The 20471-nt window shown below is 40.2% G+C and overlaps 3 protein-coding genes across 4 annotated transcripts; 1 reads left to right on the plus strand and 2 right to left on the minus strand.

The window, feature by feature from the left end:
• The first annotated feature begins 1914 nt into the window (after nt 1-1914).
• ftr82 (finTRIM family, member 82) lies at nt 1915-8091 on the plus strand. The gene is made up of 7 exons (XM_053441325.1): nt 1915-3215; nt 4734-4829; nt 5003-5236; nt 6080-6239; nt 6337-6393; nt 6617-6688; nt 6804-8091. Exons 1-7 carry the CDS (start codon nt 2625-2627, stop codon nt 7322-7324), a joined length of 1731 nt encoding a protein of 576 aa, XP_053297300.1. The 5' UTR covers nt 1915-2624; the 3' UTR covers nt 7325-8091.
• Nucleotides 8092-9070: 979 nt separating this feature from the next.
• On the minus strand, nt 9071-11084 carry atp5l (ATP synthase, H+ transporting, mitochondrial F0 complex, subunit g). The gene is made up of 3 exons (XM_053441330.1): nt 10933-11084; nt 10390-10550; nt 9071-9269 (listed from the first exon to the last, which is right to left on the minus strand). Exons 1-3 carry the CDS (start codon nt 10982-10984, stop codon nt 9171-9173), a joined length of 312 nt encoding a protein of 103 aa, XP_053297305.1. The 5' UTR covers nt 10985-11084; the 3' UTR covers nt 9071-9170.
• Nucleotides 11085-12520: 1436 nt separating this feature from the next.
• On the minus strand, nt 12521-18597 carry nherf4b (NHERF family PDZ scaffold protein 4b). 2 transcript variants are annotated; one of them, XM_053441329.1, is made up of 12 exons: nt 18562-18597; nt 18253-18384; nt 16767-16794; nt 16288-16352; nt 15990-16201; nt 15686-15890; nt 15445-15581; nt 14653-14857; nt 14365-14561; nt 13453-13662; nt 13113-13325; nt 12521-13018 (listed from the first exon to the last, which is right to left on the minus strand). In XM_053441329.1, the coding sequence occupies exons 1-12, from the start codon at nt 18566-18568 to the stop codon at nt 12983-12985; spliced, it is 1647 nt and encodes a 548-aa protein (XP_053297304.1). In that variant the 5' UTR covers nt 18569-18597; the 3' UTR covers nt 12521-12982. The 2 variants fall into 2 exon arrangements, with proteins under 2 accessions (XP_053297304.1, XP_053297303.1); XM_053441328.1 differs by having other exon boundaries at nt 18253-18387; nt 18562-18580.
• Between the last annotated feature and the right edge of the window lie 1874 nt (nt 18598-20471).

Genomic DNA, 20471 nt, shown 5'->3' on the forward strand with positions numbered 1-20471 from the left:
TACATTTACTAAGCTTACAGGTATTAAGCTTATATAACTACAGTTATATATGAGTAATATTAGTCTCTCCTGGACTTTTGCATCTGCTGAAAATAGTTTTGCCTAAGAAACAGGGCTGGAGTGGGCAGAATTGTGAGACCAAACACAATTCAAGGATTTGTCATAAGTTATATCTCAAAGTAAGTAAAAAAATAAATGTTTTGCTGAATTATATAGTCGCTCGGGTCAAATTTCAAGTTGCAGTTTGACTAAATTTGGACTAATATTTGCTCAACATGTATAGTTCAGCTTCTTGGTAAAACAAGCACTTTCAACAAACCTTTTACACACGTAATATATACACATAATTAGAGTTTTATCTTAATATCTAATTATTGTTATAATGGCAACTTAAATTTAAGATGGGACTGCAGTTTTCTACTTTCACTTGCTGGTTTCTGCTCATCTTTTGGCTGAGGTTGTCGTGACAACGGTATTGCTTACAACTGTTTACTGAACAGTCTTTCCTCCGCCTACTCTTGGCCTATCTACCAGCATCGACTAAATGCGCTCACCGTTTGCCCATTGCCCGTTTAAAATTGTGTTTCCTGTTTTTATTACTCACACTCAGTAAGTGCATGGCTTGAGTGGGTCCACATTCCCTTTGTTCGCCAGTTGTGCTCTCCTGCACTCGCCCTGCAGAGAGCACACTCGCTGCACCATAATGAAGGTTGACCTTTCACCTTGAACTTGAACTCAGCCCCTGATGACTGCAGAGTTTCAGCACAGAACACTGGGACCTGAGACAGTGGTGCCACTGTTCGAGAGATGGGTGTCATTAAAGTGTCTTGTATCCTAAACACTATCATGCTTCACATTGACATTCCCAGTGATTTACTTGTGTGCAGAGACTCAATTTTCTATCATAATAATAATGATAATAATAATAATAATAATAATAATAATAATAATAATAATAATAATAATAATAATAATAATAATAATAATAATAATAATAACAATACATGTTATTTACCGAGTGTTTTTCATGATACTCAAAGATACTTTACAACATTAAAAGCTTTGCATAAAAAGCAGCACAATAAAATCATAGAGCACATATCAAACATTCAACATGTTTTGGAACCTCTTGTATGAATCAATGTGAGATCCAAAGTTTTGACCCTGTGCGTCCGTCTTATCCTCTCACAGGTAATTAATCTGTAAGCACAGAGCGCTCCCTTCACGCGGGAGGAAGGAAGGAAAAACTGGCTTATCAGAAACCTGACCAAATATGGAGAGGTGAAACTGCCTATTGTATGAAGTAATGCTCAGTTTGGAGTCAAGGTGGAGCTAATGTAGTTTAAACAACCGTTAATCATCATTCATGTTTCTCAGTAGTGACCTGAAATCAGGCTGGAAATGCAAAATACATTAGAGCCTTTTGGTTTTATTTCAAACGAGCTTCTTAACAGTTGGGAGTTCCAAAGTAATCCTGAGCGACACATTGATACTTCTTCACTGTAATGGGTTTGTGGTATTGGTGGAAACCAGCAGAAAAGGCCCAATTGAAATGCTAATAAGAAGCGATAATGATGTCAGCAGACACTTCATGTTACCCAGGCTCTTCAGAGGCTTCTCCCTGAGCTGCTTTTAAATTAAAACTTCATTCTCTAAAAACGACAAAGACGGGAATGAAAAAAATTCAACCTAACTCGTGACGAGGGATGCGCACAAATATGCAAAACACCCGGTGCAACAACACACCTGCAACCGACAGGAATGTTCTGCTTGTGAAAGTGTTTGCATGCATGTGTGTGTGTGTGTGTGTGTTCCTGTTTGGTGTTTCATCCATGACGTTTCCTCTGTGTTGCACAAACAGATACATATCTACAGTTGACAATTTGACTCATACCAGTGAGCAGACTGGTTTGACCGGTCGCTGTGTAAATACAACAGCTCTGTACTCTGCTCTCGGACAAATCTCCTGCAGCAAGTTTAGCTTTCGAGCAAGTTTTTCGGTGGGAGGCACGAAGCAGGGATGTTTGTTTATTGGGTGGTCCCTTGAATTCCTACAGTACCTTCGTCCACGCTGATGTTTGTCGGACTATAACCGGTTTGAGACAATGGCGATTCTGTCCTGACAACAATAGGTGGAAATGCAGCTGCCGAGAAGTGTGCGCGCAATTCATCCAGGGACGAGCCCAGGGAGAAACTCTAGAGTAAAGGAAGTGGCAGGGAAAATGGAGGCGTTTTTTCTCGCACACTAGTTGTCACTTCTTTTGCCTTTCACACTTCATTCATTCGCTTTCTTTCAGTCTGTTTTCTTTCTCTCTCTCTATTTCTCTCTCCTCTCCTGTCTGCCTGCCCTCTTTCTCGCCCTCTCTCTCTCTTTCTCCCTCCTTGCTCAACCTGCTTATCTAAACTGGGCAGGGCTCAATATACTCCCAGCACAGGGGGAGGGCCTTGTCTGCTTTCAATCAATAACCTCTGGAATTCAGAAATACAAGTAGGTCCTGTCCCTGGCAGGCTGTACCAAACTCTTGAGGGCGGGCTCCCAGTCACAGTCGACGGAACGTCTATCTACTTCTGGCTTTCTCTCTGTCTGTCTCCACAGGTCTCACTGTGTTTGGAGTCCCATCACAATGGCTGATCCGACGTCTCCAGATTACTTCAGCTGCACCCTGTGTCTGAACCTCCTGAAGGACCCCGTGGCTATCCCATGTGGCCACAGTTTCTGCATGGACTGCATCAGTGGCTACTGGAATGAGGCTGACTACACAGGGATTTACATTTGTCCCCAGTGTAAGATCACATTCACCCAGAGGCCTGTGCTCCGCCCCAACGCCACTCTGAGCATGGTGGCCGAGAAGATCAAAAAGAGCGGCCTGAACCTCAACCTCAACATGTCCCAGGGGAATATCTACGCCGGGCCGGACGACGTCCCCTGCGACTTCTGCACTGGGAAGAAGTTAAAGGCTGTGAAGTCCTGTCTGAACTGTCTGGCGTCCTACTGCGAGAAGCACCTGAAGCCTCACTATGAATCAGCCACGTTCAAAAGGCACAAGCTGGTGGAGGTGCTGGGGAACTTGGACAGGAAGATCTGCCCACAGCACCAGAAGTCCCTGGAGCTCTTCTGTCGAACAGACCAGATGTGCATCTGTGCTATCTGCACAGTCAGTGAGCACAAGGGCCATGACATTGTCTCTGCCGAGGCAGAGAGGGGGGAGAAACAGGTAAGAATTCCTCCTGTCTCTGCTGATGTTCTTCATTCGATAGATTAGACACTCTCAGGCTCAGTAATAGTCTTTGTAACCTGTTAGAAGAATCACTTTCAATCAGCTTCTCATTGAGGGACAGTGTGGGAAAGATAAGTAGCTGCATGTGAGATAGTACAAGCTGAAACTGCACCACCAGTGTCATGGGACACTTCAGCCCTCGAAGGAGAGATAGGAGAGATAAACTTTCACAAAGAGCCACATAACTGATGAATGAAAAATACTGTTTATTGTCATTGAAGGAACTTGAATCCAAGCAGACATTGTGTTTTTGCCCAACTCCTTTCCATGCTTTACAAACCGGTGCTTGGACTTTGACCCATTTCACCAACACTATCAGCTACCCTGGCAGGCATTCACCGCCAAAACAAATCCAGCTCTCTGATTAGCTGTACCGAGGCCGGGGGGTGGGGGTCTTCTAGTTATCGCCTCTGAGAACCGCTTCTCACAGAATGGGCCGTCCCAGCTGTGGGATAGATACACAGAAACTGCAGCTGAAACTTCCTGCTGCTGCCCCGGTTCCCACCTGTGGGAGTGGGACTGGTAACAACACTGGAATGTCAGTGAGTCGTGACCCTCTCCGATGCCGCATGATCGAGCGGTCACAGCGCTGGGACCACATTGAAAATCAACATTGAAATGACGTCCCAGTCAGGTGGCCTTGTGCAACACTGTAGGACAACACTGTCAAGAGATGCTGCAGTGTAAATCTGCATTGGTGGGAACACGTATGGCTGTTATACATGAGTAATTGAGGAGGATTTTTTTTTTATGGCAGCCAGGAACATCAGTTAACGGATTCTTAGGGCATGATGCAGTAATAACTCATCCTACTGTTTTCTTTGCAACACGGGAAGTCTGGTTTCCCTCCTCCCAAGATTTACAACGTGAATCTCACACATCTCACTCCATCTCCCTCTCTCTCTCGCTCTCTCCCCTCCCCCTCTCATGCCCCCAGCCTCCCTCACCCCCCCCCCCCCCCTGGATTCCCCACATTCCTCAAGCTTATCTTGAAGAATGGGTCGGTGGGCTCGAGTAAAAAGCTGAATTAGAAGCCCCTCTATTTGGCGCGTCAGTGCTGTGTGCACCTTGAAACGTCTCTTTAAAAAAAAGTCAGGCGGCGGTAGACTCGCATTCCTGACAGAATTCCATTACAGACACCCCCCTCCTCGCTCCCTCCGAGATAAAAGCCGCCTGTATTAAGAAGATTCTTTGAGTAGGGTTTATTCAAAATGCCAAAGGGCCTGCCCACATATTCCCTGATGAGAAAGAATGTTTGAACTGGGCCAACAAATATTGGGCTTTTTACCTTGTTTAAGAAAGCGGCGTAACATTCAACTACATATTGTGAATCTGAGGTGATACATGTATAGCACTGCATAAAATACTAAAAGAAGCAGGTTCAGCTTCCAGCATTGGGAGTGCATGTGAGAAACAGTGAAATTGATGACTGTGTAATGCGCCTTTATTCTGCAGAAACTATTGGGCATCTCCCAAGCAGAGATTAGACAAAAGGGCCAGGAGAGGGAGAAGGAGCTGGAGGAACTGAAGACTGCAGTGGATTCCCTGAAGGTGAGGACACCATGTTGATAACTCAGTGTGTCTTTCTGCCAACCGTCTGTCTCGGATCATGACAGAAAAGCAAAACATTGCTCTAAGATGTCTACCATGACTGCACTGCTCATCGTGAATCAAACCAGCGTCTGCATCTGACAGGTACTTAACATCCTCTGTGTTGTTTCCAGAACTCAGCCCAGAGAGCCATGGTGGAGAGCCAGAAGATGTTTGAGGACATGATCCGCTCCATCGAGAGGATGAGGTCGGAGGTGACCAAGCTGATTGGCATCAACGAGAAGGCCGCTTTCAACCAGGCCGAGGCTCTGATCGAGCGACTGGAACTGGAGATTGATGAGCTGAAGAAAAAGGAGTCGGGGCTCAAGCAGCTGTACAGCACGGAGGACCACATCCACTTCCTGCAGGTAAAACACAGTTTCAAAAGGGAATAGAGCTGGAGATGTATCTGTTGGCTGGGTATACTGGCCAATATGAGCCTTTTACAAACATATTGGTATCGCCATGTTGGCCGATATGAAAGTTTTTATTATACAGAATAATAAATGCAGTAAAGATGTGCATTATCTTATTAATTCAAGTTATGTATGGTTGTGTTTATATTTAATTTGTATTTATATTTATTTATAATAAAGGTTATGATTAAACTGCAATATATCAACCCTCAAAATCCTCAAAAGATGTATATGGACCAATGAATGGGTATAGGAAATGTTTCAGTCCTTTATATAGGTTTTAACATTAGATCTCAAATATATTTTTCAGTTGGGCTCGACTAACCAAGAACAAATACATCTGGAGTTTTTATGTTGCTAGGGTTCACTGATGGTCTCGTCCAATAAAGACACATAATAGTAATTTAATCTGTCATTGTCACAGCTCTACATTTTCTTCTGAGTTAAGTCGATTGCGAATGAATCTCTCACTGTGAAGCAATAACTGAAGTAATTAGTTTTATGATTCATGATGATTAGTACATATGGGTGTTGCTTTTGATGAGATGGCTCATGACTTAACAGGCTCTCCCTGTTTAAGATGACACCATCAAAACCAAAGTCCTTTTGTGACAGATGTAATTGTTAACATGCTAATGAAGACTTATCCATGGCAGCATTTTGATGTGTTATTCACAACATGTGATTTCGGTGTGTAGGATTAAAACTTTAAAATGTTGAACAACAACTCTTCTCTCTATGTATTGATATTTAAAGAGATTATTGTTTATGAAAACGCTTTCCTCTTCCCATTAGAACTTCAACTACCTCTGCACTCCAACCGACGATGGCTTCATTCCCAAAGTGACAGTAAACCCTGACTTTTCCTTTGGGGCTGTCAGGAAAGCTGTGTCTGAGATCAAGGATCGCCTCGAGGAGTTTGGCAGAGAGGAGCTGCTTAAGATCTCCAAGTCAGGTCTGACCTTCCCACCAGAGATATACCACCTGTACATAATGCGCATAAAACACCAACAGCCTCAGTTTGCTGAATATGAATGTGCTATGTCTTGCAGTGAGTGAGGTGCCGGTGTACACTACAGAAAGTCGGACATTGGACAGAAAGAGCAGAGGTGAGCACTATCACGTCCTATAGCGATATTACACTGAAGGAGGTTAATTATTATATGTGTTGAAAGCGTTGTCACCCTGAAGTCTTCAACACACGCATCAGAACACTTGCATCATACATTCCTCTGTTTCAAACACTGCAAAAACAACCACATTAAGATAAGAATTAAAGGCATGTGTGTGGGTGTGTGCCGTTCACATTGACCTTACTCTGAGCTTCTTCAGCTGCAGGCAAAGAAATGGTGGTGAACAACCTTCCTCCTGCAGAGCCCAAGAGCAGAGCAGACTTTGTGAAATGTAAGTTATCCGGTGTATTTTACGGGAAATGTGTCAATTTAGGTCAAAACACAATATTAAATTTCAATTCATTCTGCAAACGAATACAATAAAAATCGATTGATTCTTCCCCTAGACTTCTGCCAGCTGAAATTAGACTCGAACACGGCTTACAAGGAGCTGTTCATCTCTGAAAACAGCAGAAAAGTCATCCGCACCAGGGACCTGCAGCCCTATGAAGACATCCCAGAGCGGTTTGACAGCTTTGCCCAGGTGCTGTGCCGGGAGGCCCTGTCTGGTGGACGCTACTACTGGGAGATCGAGTGGAGCGGGGAGTTCTCCATCGGCGTGGCCTACAGGAGCATCAGCCGAAAGGGCAAGGGCTCGTTGTGCCTGCTGGGCTACAACGACAAATCCTGGAGTCTCCTCTGCTCCGACTCGGGCTACTCTGCCTGGCACAACCGGGTGGATAAGTCCATCAACGCCCCCCACTCCCCCAGGATCGGCATGTACCTGGACCACACTGCGGGTGTGCTGGCATTTTACAGCATAAGCAGCACCATGACCCTCCTGCACAGGTTTGAGACCACATTTGTTGAGCCCCTCTATCCAGGCTTTGGAGTCGGGACCTCAGTCAAGATCTGCAACATCAAGTGATCGTCAACATTTGAAAATATTTTCCATTTCTTACACTACACAGCAAAGCTTTTGGAATACATATTATTTTGCAAAGTATTAAAGTTGTACCAAACCTATTTTTTTGATAAACATCCTTTCCAAATGTGTATATATTTTTAACCCCACACATAACCTTTTGCATTCCACTGTCAAATCACTGTTTCATGTTAGTTTTCAAAGACCTTACTGAAATACTACCTAATAAGTACAAAATAATATAAAGAAAAGTGTTATTAAATTTAGCATCCGATAAAAACTGTTAATAATGTCAGTAAACCTTATATGTCCACAGATAATATATCATACATTATTAGTTTTAGATTTTAGATTTACAATTGTAACATGACATACTGCAAATAATGATGTAATTATAACTCATCATGACTCTACCCTTGAGATCACCTGAGGAAATTTTCTTATGTGTCATTACTCTGTTGCCCAGCGTTATTGCAGAAAACATTACAACACATTTCAGCTTGTATAATGTTCACGTTGCTGCATTCACAGGTATTATGTTTTCAGTACATTCTGAATATTTAAGTGTCATTTCATTGTATTTTGATGTTACCTGTATATCAGTTGCTGAGTCCTAAAAGCTGTTTTTCTCTTGAACTAACCCATATTTAAATTTGCATATATGTTTACTTATATAAAGACCAACCGGAGTATAACTGTTATCCAGAAAAGACTTGTTTTGTAACAAAATGATTCATTTATAGTTCGAAATAAAGAGCTAAGTGAATGAATCCATTGTTGTGTTCTCAAGATTATTCATCTGTTCTGACATAAGCACACAAAAAGCGGACCAAACAGTGTTATGTCTATTTTACCAAATTGAAATGGATAAGAAATCATAGGTCTGTTTGAATGAATATATGTTAGGTAGTTGTTTTAATAAGGGTCAAGAAAGTAATTTTAAAAAAACATCAGCACAAACAGATACAATTTGAAAGTTAAAATGTAACTGGTATGGTAACCATACAACAGAGCCACCTGAGCTGAGAGTACCAACCCTAATAGAATATATGACTAGTGGCTCCCTCTGTTGGTTCATTGGTGGAACTGAACTGATATTGAACTACATTGCCATATACAAACTTTGTATATTTAGTTTGGGCATCAAAATTGACTGAGTGCAAAATGATTATCAAATTCAAGTTAGGAGGAAAATATTGGGTAGTGACCCAGAGTCAAATGAGGACTGACATCACTGTTGGTTATTAAATCTCAGGCCTTATTCACAGTAGAGATTTAAAGTTATAAAAAGAGTAAGTTTTGATAGCTTTAAATCTCTGTATAAGTTATCATAGTAAGAAAGCAACTTTTACTAATAATATTAATGTTGGCTGACTCCTTTGATAGTTGAGAAAGGACCCACACCACTAACCCCATGGAACTAAACCAGCAAATTGTAATTCAGTAATTTATTTCTTTATTTACACTGGTCCTATTCCCACGGTTACATTGGACAAATTCCTCTGTGGCAATGTTCTATCCTGCTAGGTAAGAATAATACCTAGCACTAATCAAATAAAACAGGGAGCATTCTGGGAGGATAGAGTCCTTCATACCTAAATGATTTTATTATATTTTTCTGTGTGCCTTCATGAATAAAATACTTGGATGTTATATGAAAACGAAAGTCTGTACTAAAACGGCAGTTAATATATAACCAAAATAAAACAATCCATTACACAGAAAAAGCAAAGAGTCAGAAAAAAACTGTACTTTTTAAACAATAGAAATTTGTTTATTAGATCCCAGGATTTTTGAAGGAAGTTGAACATACAACGTTCAAGAGAAGAAAAGCACGACAGTCCACAATTCAGACATCATAACCGACTAGGCCTCCTTTGCCGATGCACTCTCCAATGTAGAACCACATCAGCACCTCAGTGGCCACCAGTCCGTTCCTCAGAGCGTCCTGTGAGGAAACAAACCATTTCATTTGATTAGGGTTGGGGAACATCTGCAGATCAATGCTCAACTCATAAGTGAAGAAAGCGCCCAGGAGCCCTTTGACGTCTGTTGCTGAAATACTTATTGAAGCTTGGCCAGGGAGAAAATCTGAATTCATCAATACAACAACTGTGCATGATGTCCTCTCAAATTCTGAAGTCTGCTTTCCTGCAGTCACACTTTAAATCAGATCATTTAATCTATGGGTCTGCTAGTTCCTAAACAATCAGATGGATTTTCTGGTTGTGGAGACAGTATTGTCTGCTTACGCAGTCTAATATCTGTGGTGTCTAGGTAGTGAAGACTTTGACCTTCGCCATGCTCTCGCACTTCCCCAAACAGGACAGCCAGCTGCACTATGTCCCAGAGAGAGGACAGGAGACAGTGTCTCCAAATATTCCAGAAGAATTAGCTTCTGGAAAAATGTATCAAGTACATTTTTTAGATGACACTATTAATGTCACAATTTAAATGTGGGTGATTTCATGGTTTATCCTTTGTAAAGCATAGACTCTAACAATATAAAGAATTATCCTGATAAATTACCCTCATTGTTTTCAATGGCTTTTCTGTAAAGAATGCAATAATTCAACAATTAGCCCAAGATTTTAAAATATGTCCCTTGATCCAAGATGTTTATTTCTCCTGGCCAAACTGAATTTGAATATAATACTATTTATTCATGTTAATAGTGCTTCACTGTGGTAGAGGAGAAGAGACCTGCAAAGAAAACCACAGCGACCTTTTTCATTGCTGAGAGAATCAAGACGATTCTCTGTTGATAGAACATCCTCTGAAGGACTGATCTAAAAATAAAAACTCTAAAACCCAGAACATTACAGTACATTGTGTACCCACGTGTGTTTTACTACATCAAGGACAAATGACTTGAGAACCAGGTCTTAACTTAACCATCATATAACATATGCAAACTACCCTTTGGATATTTGTATTAGTATTTCTGACTATGTGGAATGTAATCACTAGTGCAGTTAGCAAATATTGTGCATATACATTTTAACCAAAATCATTGTAGACTGACAGACATCACACAGACAACGTTTGTCCGTGAATAACACACGTACCCTCACTGTGGTCTGACCGAGACGTCCTGTTTGGAAACCCTTGATCAGGTTGGTGGCCCCCTGGATGGCCTTGGGGATCTCGGCTGGGGACGGGGGGACAAGCTCAACACGAGCGTAGTACCAGAAGGTAGCTAGCCGAGGTTTGGAATAGGTGACAGCGGCTAGAAGGAGAGGAGAAACACAGGGATCAGTGCACGCCTCCAGTCTCCAGCCATACTCACACTGAAGTTAGCTCCGAGCTGCAGCAGGGCTCACTACACGCTCATTGATAGCATTAGCTAAATGGCTAATGTGTTCAATGTGTGTGAACAGTATAAATATCCCAGCTAACTAGCTCTAGAACAATATAGTGAGATAACACGTTCAGTTTTGAATGTTTCTGCTCCTGACAGCATTAGCTCGCGTGACGTCCACTTCATTGAGTTGATAGCTAGGTCACGGCCTCGCTACGTCTTGTCATTCAATATCAAACCAATACGTCTTAGTTCCTCATTCTATACAACACATTGTCTTTGTATATAAGTACAGGGTGCAGAGACTTACCGCCGAGCATCGTAGGGACTTTAGCCACCAGCTTTTGTACTGCCTGCGCCATGTTGAAGTGTTGGTCGATGCTAACCGCTTCCCCGATTCCTGCTAACAGAACGAATGTCACCTCCAGTACAAGGACCCCTGACTACAGCTGACCGCACAAGTGCCTGAACACAAACAGCCAAGGTACGCGCTTCCTGTAGAGGACTCGTGTAAAAAATATGTCAAATGTTATGTTTACACGGCGCACAGCATTTTTTGAATTTCAATATAACTTCATTCTCACTTCAACTTTACTATTTCAGTGACACAACTCAGTTGATAAGTAGGTTCAGTTTTTGCACAAACTAAATGTTTGCATTATGCTCAGCTGGGGGTGCAGTGAAGCTGACATATTTATATGAATATTAATCAGAGAAATGTGGGTATAAGTATGTGTGCATTTGTCATAGTCAACCACAGTATATTAGAGACCAACTGGAAAACTGAATTTTCGGCACAGAATCTTTAAAGGACAGGGATTATTTTGTGTCCACAGGTAAATCCACATCTAAATAAACAAATATAACGTGGGCCATTCCATTTAACATATGCATGCTTCCACTCAGATAAAGGAAAACAGCTAAATATGTTAGTGACATACAAAATTAACCCAACCATACCACCAGGGGACCTTAAAACAAGAACTCACTATGTGCATTGAACAAATCAACAATTGAATGAGTCCGAATTTGTCGCTTTAAGAGACAGGAAAGAATGATGTTAAGTTACTATCACGAAAACAAACACAAACCAAGCCAGAAATCCTGGTGTAGTCACAGACTCAGATCTTATCTTTGACAACCGCATTAACACAGAGTCAGATTATTATTCAGAACATATCAATGATTTAAGACTTGTGTCTCTGCAGGATTTGGAAAAACATGCCCAATGAAATCAATCATGTAAATATTTGTTGGCGCTTGATGCTTTTAAAATTTGTCATGACGCCTTTTATAATTGATGCAGAGCACATTCAATTGCCTTGTTGAAATGTGCCACACAAATAAACTTGCCTTGACTTGCCATTTATTCCGCATGACTCTGAACTTATTCTTTGGACTTTGCGTCCTTAATTAAGAGTGTTTTCATGTTGATTATGGACTCCTTTTTTATTTGATCTATACCTTTGTTTTTCCTTATGTTTGGATTTGTGTTCTTGAGTTTTCAGTCTCCTGTTTTACTTTGTAGTTTTGCTCCTTGTGTTTCCCAGTTTACTTCCTGTGTTTGTCCTGTTTCCTGCCCCTGTGATCATCTGCACCTGTTCCTCTTGTGTTTCACCTGTGTGTGTGTGTGTGTGTGTGTGTGTGTGTGTGTGTGTGTGTGTGTGTGTGTGTGTGTGTGTGTATAAGTCTCTGTGCTTCCATCAGATCACAGATGCATTAAATATTCAAAATGTGGTTACATAAAACACAGACATCATCATGCACATTACCACTTTCATTAGTATCTAAAATATTGTATCCTGTCCTTTATGCTTTGTCATTTTTGGGAGTTCAACGTAGCACTGTGAATATTTAGAAAACAGGGAACACAATAAAAAATTGTCAACAATAGATAGTTGGGATCAACAATAAACATTTAATTTAATATTTATACAAAATAGGTGGTACACATCAACACAAAATTTACATAGTCAAGGCTTATAACAAATGTTTTGCCCGTTCAATACTTTACATTTCCAGTGTTCATTTTCTAAAGAGTAGTAGTTTTCTTATTTTTCCCTAATATTTAATGCTTACACACAGGCACTGGTTTCCATTCATCTCAGTGCAATAACAATTTTATCTTATGCTCCTTTAGCATTTTATTTACTCTGCATTATATCTGCCTGACACAATGAGTGGTAGTTGTTGCTAAGACTTTATCTTCATCTTTTTGTTTCTATCGTGAAACCCAGTGATAAGGTTATCTTTGCAAATATAATAATAATCTTGGTTTTTCTTCTTCTGTCCAGTTCAGCTTGAAGTTTCCTCGACAGATGGATGGTTCGAATCTCTTCACAAACATGTGATATCAGTGCTCACCAAGATGATAACTCAAATTCTTCCTCTTCCTTCTGAGATACAAATAAGATAATATGGTAAAGATAATGGTATTGTAATAGTGATAAATGTGTTAACAGAATTTGTAGTATTGAATTATTTTTTTACCTCTGCAGTGGCATCATTGGCTGGCGGGTCAGTCTGCCTCATCTTGTTATAGCTACTCTTTTCTATGACTAATAATGAAAGAAAATGCCCTCCATCCCTCACGACTATCATGACATCATCCAGATATTTCTCCTCCACATTTTGTCCATTCACTTCAATCACCACATCTCCCTCGATAAGTCCTGCACTTTCCCCCGAGCCACCGAAAGCCACCTACAGGAGAAAAAGAGAATCATCAAAAACATTTGACAAAGTACATAATATATCAAGCTGCTCTATACTTTTCCTTTGTGCCTCAGCAACAAGGTTATTTTGACTGGTACAACATTTCATCACCCACCTGGCTGATGAAGGTCCCTGGTCTCTCTAGGATACAACCCAGATTAAAGCCAAACCCCAAAGGGCCTTTTTGGAGAGAACAGAGTCTGGGCTTGCACACGCCTTCTACTTCCTTCTGTGATGACTTCTCTTCTTCAGAGGCTGCGTCACTGCTCTCCTTTTCTTTCTCAGCACCATCATCTTCACAGAAGAGAAGAGGGGACAGACCCAACTGTAGACGAAATAGAGAAAAGAAACACCAATCCTGGATGAGAATTCAGTTTAGATATTTCATTATATTTAGATATGGCTTACAATTTTCTGTTTATTTTGCCTCTGTTCTCTGTTGTATGATATGAAAGCATAATAATTGTTGGGATGGGCTTGGACCACGTTAGGATGAATATTGTACTGTGATACCCGGCTGACTCTCACAAGTATCATGATATTGATGAAAAAATATCTCATGTTTAGGGAACTATTATTTAATTAACATTTGTAATATAGTGCACATCCAAATAAAACTCTAGTGAATTTAAATGTGGTTTCATATGGGGACGCCTTGGTGGAGGTATGCACCCAAATTCAAGTTTTGATTTTTATTATCTTAAGTTAACACAAGGTCAACGGCATAATGTATGTATTCTGATCCGATATTCTGTTCTGGTGTATATTTGTAGTAATATGCACAGGGTTTGTGTTTGTCCACACAGATGAAATGTGTCGTATTGATTTGGACATAATGGCTCAAGTTTATTGTCATTGGTAAATTGTAAATGCTTTAGTATTTCAAAGCCCTTTATCTTGTAGCCTAAAGTTGTTCTTAAATGTATTAGCTCCAGCATAGTTCACTATCCCAAGTATAGTTTTGTAGTTCTCTCTCTTCTAAATATATTGTTTGGTAAAGTACATGCAGTTGGCCAGCAATGCTGACCTTGGTGTAAAACTCCATCCCCTGTGACGAGATGGCGGTGAGGGAAACCTGCTGTCCACTCTGTCTCACTCTGTCCACGACCTCTTCATGCGTCAGCGTCTCCATAGACTCTCCGTTGATCTCCAGCAGGAGGTCTCCGTCTTGCATACCTGCCCTTTCTGCTACACTGTCTCTGTCTATCTCTCGCAGAACATGAGCTGTTGTTCAAAAAGAACATGAAATATATTAAAGAAGCCTCAATCCCAGGAATGTTTTGTGATTAAGCTTTGCGCTCCTTTAGTCTCTTACCCATGCGTCCTGATGGCGCCCTCTCCAGCCGAAGGAGGAAGCCGTAGACCTTCGGCACTGAGACCATGAGGAGTTTCCTGGCTCTATGAGGCAGGTTATATGGAACAGCCATGGTGGGTAGGATGGGCATCCTCCGCCGCATGTAGCTCTTCTCACTCTCGCTGTCAATCACCAGGAGGGTGATGTGATTGCCACATTTTTTCATCTACAGGAAAACATTATTATACTTCGACAGGACTGGATATACAGTATGATAAATCAAGGTTTGTAATGTTTTTACCTCACTCATATTAAATGAGTCACTAAGGTACATAATCCAGTTACTACATCACCTATCTCCAACATTCGCACTAATGTTTGAAGAACTGAGATTAGGTATCATTCACCTATAATGAAATGATTTGCTATCTGTCCTACAACTGCAGTCTTACCTTGGATATTTAAATCTTTGTTTTCTGATGTTTTCATGATTCTTTTTTCATTGTATTAATTAAGTCCTAGAATAATCATAATAATGAATAATTTAGTAAAAGAGCAGTGTGGCTTTCATTTTGAACATATGATTCGAGGTTCAAATGTTTGTTTATGTTAGTGAGAAATAGCAAAACCTATAACACGATAATAACATACTTGACAAAAAAACTGCACCTAAATAAGTTATAAGGCTTGTTGATAGGGTTGTGATAACATAATGGCCTGATTTTGGATTGTTTAGTGTAATTTTGGTGTTGTGTTGGTTTTGATGTTTGTTCTATGTTCATTATATGTATATAACAAAAAGACTTTGACTACCATCCTGTTGAGTGCAGAGTGTGTGAGGTCACACACTGTCGCTCCGTTCATCCACACCAGACGATCTCCCTTACACACTCCGGCCTTTTCAGCTGCACCTCCTGACACCAGGTTCACTGAGAAGTGACCTTTCTCTCCTGCAGTGCAGAAACAAGTGCAGAAGCTGAATAACACTATTTGACCTCCAACGTAAAGGCTCTGTTCGACATCTGATTTCTGTGGTTAGCACAAAAAGCGTTACCTTCCACGGGTAAGAAGCTGATGCCCAGACCTGAGGCAGGGTCCCTGGTGATGTGGCAGAGTTTGGGGGGTTTACAGCCCTCGTCCTTGTGTCCTCTGGCCAGACTTCTGAGGTCTTGACCTTGTGACACAGCCTGCTCATACTCCTCCCCATTCAACACCAGTAAACACAACTGGTGTCCACTTAGCCTTATCTTCCTGGACACCTTATTCATACAAAGGGAAAAACAGCAGATCCAGTTAGAATGCTTTGAATCCCTCAGAGAAGTTTCTTTCCTTTTAACAACGTCAGAATCTCATCTTACTTCAGGGTGAGGAACATCATCAACATAGCAGTTGTTGACTTCCAGAAGTCTGTCTCCATCTTGCAGGCCACTGTACCCTGACACTCCCCCGACCACCAAATTTCGGATGATGTGACCCTGGCGCCCCTTCTCCACTCGCAAATTAAAGCCATAGGACTCCCCCTCCTCGCGTTTGAGAACACACAGACGTGGGCTGGGTTTCGACACAGAGTCTTAGCAGGAAGACACAAAAACGTGCTTTCATACTTAGAAGACATTTGGATACACTGAAGACTGTAAGAAATGTTGCATTAGATACCTGCTTCATCTGTGAAGACCATCATTGGGTTGTCTATTCCCTCTTTAGGATTAAATGTAAATGTCCTAACATAAAAGGAAAAAAATGGGAAGAGATAAGTGATAATTAACCTTCAGTCGCTACAGGCTATCAATGCATCAATTCCAATTACGTTGCAATGTTCATGCATATTAATTGCACAACATTAGTATTATCGTGATAAAAAAAGCATAATTTATCTGCACACACAAGCCTTATCTCGGGCCCAAAGTCTTTAGGATTATTCTACTGCAAAAGACAAAATGTTATGCCAATAGTCAAACTAAATTATTATTAATGTTGTTTTTCAGGCAAAATTTCCAACCCTCTTCAAGGCTGATAAACTTAACATTATCTTTTCACATATTAGCTGTACAATGTTGACACTGACACTTTCATAATGATGGTGTTTTGAAAAGCATGAACATTGGTTGAAAGAGTGAAACAAAAAGCAGACTTACTCTGTCAACCCTATGATTTCCACGAAACCTTAAAAAACAAGAATCAAACGAAGTGAATGGCTTTAGCGGCATACTTCCACACCCACACATTTCCATTCATATCATAAATATATCATCTGTGATACGGTTTCTGTTATAATTTCCAATCTGCACTGGTACCATCACACTAACATACCAAACATATTATAGTTCATGAATCTGAATTTACAGATCTATGAGTATCTGCGTAGTTCTCACTTCTAAACTGTGAGGTATCAGTAAGATAGCTGTCTGAGCCTTGGATAACATATCTGCTGACTATGTGACAATTATGAGCATCATATAAGAGGGTTGGACTTCATGTAATTACCTTTAGTCTTTGGCCTCTCTATCGGGGGGGGGGGGGAATTCAAGGATTATTTGTTAAGACATCTAAGATAAACAAACTGCATTAACTTAGGCAAGGAAACTATAGCCCTTCGTTAAGGACACATATGTTGCGCTGGCTCTAGAGGTGTCAGGGTCGTCCATTAACCAGAGGGTTGGTAGTTTTATCTCAGTCTCTTCCGTTCCGATTGACAAAAAGTCCTTTAGTAAGATCCTGGACCCCATATTGCCCCTGATGCCTGCACATATAACTTTAGAGAGCTTTGAGTGGTCATCAAGTTCTATACAGATACAGACCATATGATCTATTGATGCCATTATGAACACAGTGTAATTGTTTGTTTGGGAAATAACCTACCGTCACTTCGTTTGTTTAAAAAAAATATTTTTTGATAAATGTTATTTTACTTCAATACATTTTAAGCTAAAATCCAAGTTGTCTCGCCAAGCTTTTAAAAGGTCACTATATAAACCATCACTTTCCTCTCACACTGCTTATCTGTGTGCTTCGTCACACAGAGTGACACAGAGTCCTTGCTCCTTTGATACGGTGTCTAAACAAACCACCAGCTCACGAAGCTACAACAGCACACTTCCAGCTCTCACATTACATCTCTGTGGCCGAGAAGCCTCCTCTCCTCAACAGCCTATACCACATGCACTTTGCTGTGGCTAATGGATCACTGTTTGCCTTTCTACCATAAAACCCTCTTTTTAATGTTAGGACGCAACGGTCCTCCAGATCCACACAAAGACAAATAACTGAACGCTCAACTGGGTCTGTGGATGATCACAATTTAAAAATGTCATATTTCACTCACATTCTTTTAAATAACATTTGGGAACACTTTCCAAACCATTTGTTGAAATTGTGCAACTGCAAAAAGTAGAGAAGTGAAGTGATCGACCTTTACTCTGCATTTGATCAGACGAATAGATGCATAGAGCACAAAAGAAAATAATCAGGGCAATGACATACAGAATACACTAGTTTAGATTATAAAACATATATTTAAAAATAGAAATATAATCAAATGTACATTATAGACAACATGAACGAAACAGCTCATATAGTTGAAAAACTAAGATGGACTATTTTAAATAGGTATGAATCCAGTACCTGCATTCGATCCCATGTTGTGTCTCTTTCCCATCAGGGAAGCAGTCAAACAAACAGTGCCATGCAAGCTTGGACGTCTCTGAACCCCAAACATGTATTCTGACCAGGGAGAGAGAGACGGAGAGAGAGAGACTCCTCCCCAGGAGGGGGAGCTCCGAGCTTAATGTTTAATCTGTATGTGAAAGTTTCGACGCACCTTTATCTGTGTACGGCCTGAGTTGCTTTGAGCCAAGTCAAGAACAGAGAACTAGTTGTTCAGGATTGTGCATTAGCATGACAATTTGCTTATGTTTTATGAAGAGGACTCACCTCTCATCCCTGAGGCTTCTTCTGCTCTAACTGACTCATGGGAGGTTTCAGGTATTTCATCTCTGTGGGTCTTTATCTATGTTTACGGACATTCTGTTAAACAGGCAAGTCATTGCAACCCCACCACCATGCCAAACAACTTTATTTGCAAACTTTTCTGTAAACAGACATTGTAGCTATGTGCTCGACACAGAAAATGATCAGCTAAAGTGGCAGTAAACAGACACTTAGATAATCAACTATTAAATAGAAAAATAAAACAAACAATTTGATATTACATAAATATAAAGAAGATAGAAGAAATTTTTAATTAGGACAAGATTGTTACTTCTTTAGTCTATAAGCTGTAGAGTCTTGATATATATATTAATATAGTATATAAAATACTTTAATGATGATTTTTGTGATCAAAAATGTACATCTATCTATCTATCTATCTATCTATCTATCTATCTATCTATCTATCTTTCTATCTATCTATCTATCTATCTATCTAAAGATATTTTATTTAAATTCATATAGAGATACTATGGAATTGGGGTTACTGTTTGCCATGCAGCAATAATGTATGTGAAATCAATAAAGAATCATTCTCAGTACTTGCTTCATACTTACTTATAAAGATGACTTTTCATTAGCCACCGTAGATAAACCATTAGGAAAACCTTTTCATCACATAATTAAATGATCTGCTTGTTACAGGAAATGATTCAACACGAAGGAAATGTTTATAGCTAAACAATAACAAGATAATTCTCTACTGCTCTGTCTCAATAAACAACTTTAATCCTGTTAATCAGGAGCAGTTATGACGATCTGTCCTTGTGTGTATATATATATACACTGTGTCTCTGCCTGTTCCCATGAGAATCACATCATCAAGTGGCTGTCAGTGTCAAGGCTCAATCTTGGAGAGAAGTTGCCAAAACAGACCAACAATAATTTAACAGCAGTGATTTACAGTGCAGCCGCTGGTGAGGCAGAAAAGAAGGTGATGACTGGACTCCCTTATCTGGGTTCATAAACACATGGCACACACAACACAGTAAAGCCAGCTCCTCAGGTTAGGACTCAGCAGTCCACCTTCATATAAAGGGAAAAGGGACATTTATTTGAAGACAACAATGTCCACATTTTGGCCAGGGAAGACAGACGGTTTGAAAGAGTGAAAGAAGCCATCTATGTCAAACAAGAGAAACCATCTCTGAACAGTTTAAGGCACCACCTATCATCCATATTCAATACAGTCTTGAATTCCATCTCCAGGAAGTTTCACTACAATTCACATGTTAGGACACATGACTAACAGGGGGTTCGTCTGTCTACAACTCACAATGAAACCAACAGCACGTGGGTCCAGCCTCTCAGGTAACCTCAACGACTTCTAACAATGTTATATTGATTAAGTATTCCTTGCTGTGTAAACAAGTTGATTTAGATTTGTTAGTTGATTGAACTGTTTAGGTTAATTTAAACTTGTAGCCTACATTAACCCCCTCAGATTAGTTTACCTTTCAAAATCATGTTTTGTGAAACTTAAAAACTGATTAAAAAAAATATTATACTTACCAATAATGAATGGCTATATAAAGTTTGTTTCAAAGAGAAATATGAAAAACATCACTTCACATGCTACTATTTTGAACATTTACTTGTGCACATATTTTGTCAAAAGTCAACATTTCCTCACTTTCTTCGAGTGCAAGGTGCTCAATATCGTGAGTTTCTAAATAAACGAAAATAGCTAGTAGCCATAATTAATTGCCAGTAAAAGTAAAGACACCACCAATCTTATCTAATGATTTAATGATTTCATTATGTTTTCTAAAGGGGAATTTTTCTCTTTCACTGGTGAAAATGGGCATCTGCTTATTATTAACGTTATTACTATTCATTTTCACATCTAACAA

This window comes from Pleuronectes platessa, chromosome 15 (genome assembly GCF_947347685.1).
Source record: "Pleuronectes platessa chromosome 15, fPlePla1.1, whole genome shotgun sequence".
In the NCBI taxonomy this organism is placed as follows: domain Eukaryota; kingdom Metazoa; phylum Chordata; class Actinopteri; order Pleuronectiformes; family Pleuronectidae; genus Pleuronectes; species Pleuronectes platessa.

What these genes read in the sequence shown, in the direction of transcription:
- ftr82 (XM_053441325.1), top strand. Translation starts at nt 2,625, where the DNA reads ATGGCTGATCCGACGTCTCCAGATTACTTCAGCTGCACCCTGTGTCTG. An exon ending in CAGAGAGGGGGGAGAAACAG is followed by an intron (nt 3,216 to 4,733) that starts GTAAGAATTCCT and finishes TTTATTCTGCAG; the next exon opens with AAACTATTGGGCATCTCCCA. An exon ending in ACCACATCCACTTCCTGCAG is followed by an intron (nt 5,237 to 6,079) that starts GTAAAACACAGT and finishes TCTTCCCATTAG; the next exon opens with AACTTCAACTACCTCTGCAC.
- atp5l (XM_053441330.1), bottom strand. Translation starts at nt 10,984, where the DNA reads ATGGCGCAGGCAGTACAAAAGCTGGTGGCTAAAGTCCCTACGATGCTC. An exon ending in AGTCCCTACGATGCTCGGCG is followed by an intron (nt 10,551 to 10,932) that starts GTAAGTCTCTGC and finishes CTCTCCTTCTAG; the next exon opens with CCGCTGTCACCTATTCCAAA. An exon ending in TCGGTCAGACCACAGTGAGG is followed by an intron (nt 9,270 to 10,389) that starts GTACGTGTGTTA and finishes GTTTCCTCACAG; the next exon opens with GACGCTCTGAGGAACGGACT.
- nherf4b (XM_053441328.1), bottom strand. An exon ending in GGATGGAGTTTTACACCAAG is followed by an intron (nt 13,663 to 14,364) that starts GTCAGCATTGCT and finishes TTTCGTCTACAG; the next exon opens with TTGGGTCTGTCCCCTCTTCT. An exon ending in CCAATGATGCCACTGCAGAG is followed by an intron (nt 13,019 to 13,112) that starts GTAAAAAAATAA and finishes TTTGTATCTCAG; the next exon opens with AAGGAAGAGGAAGAATTTGA.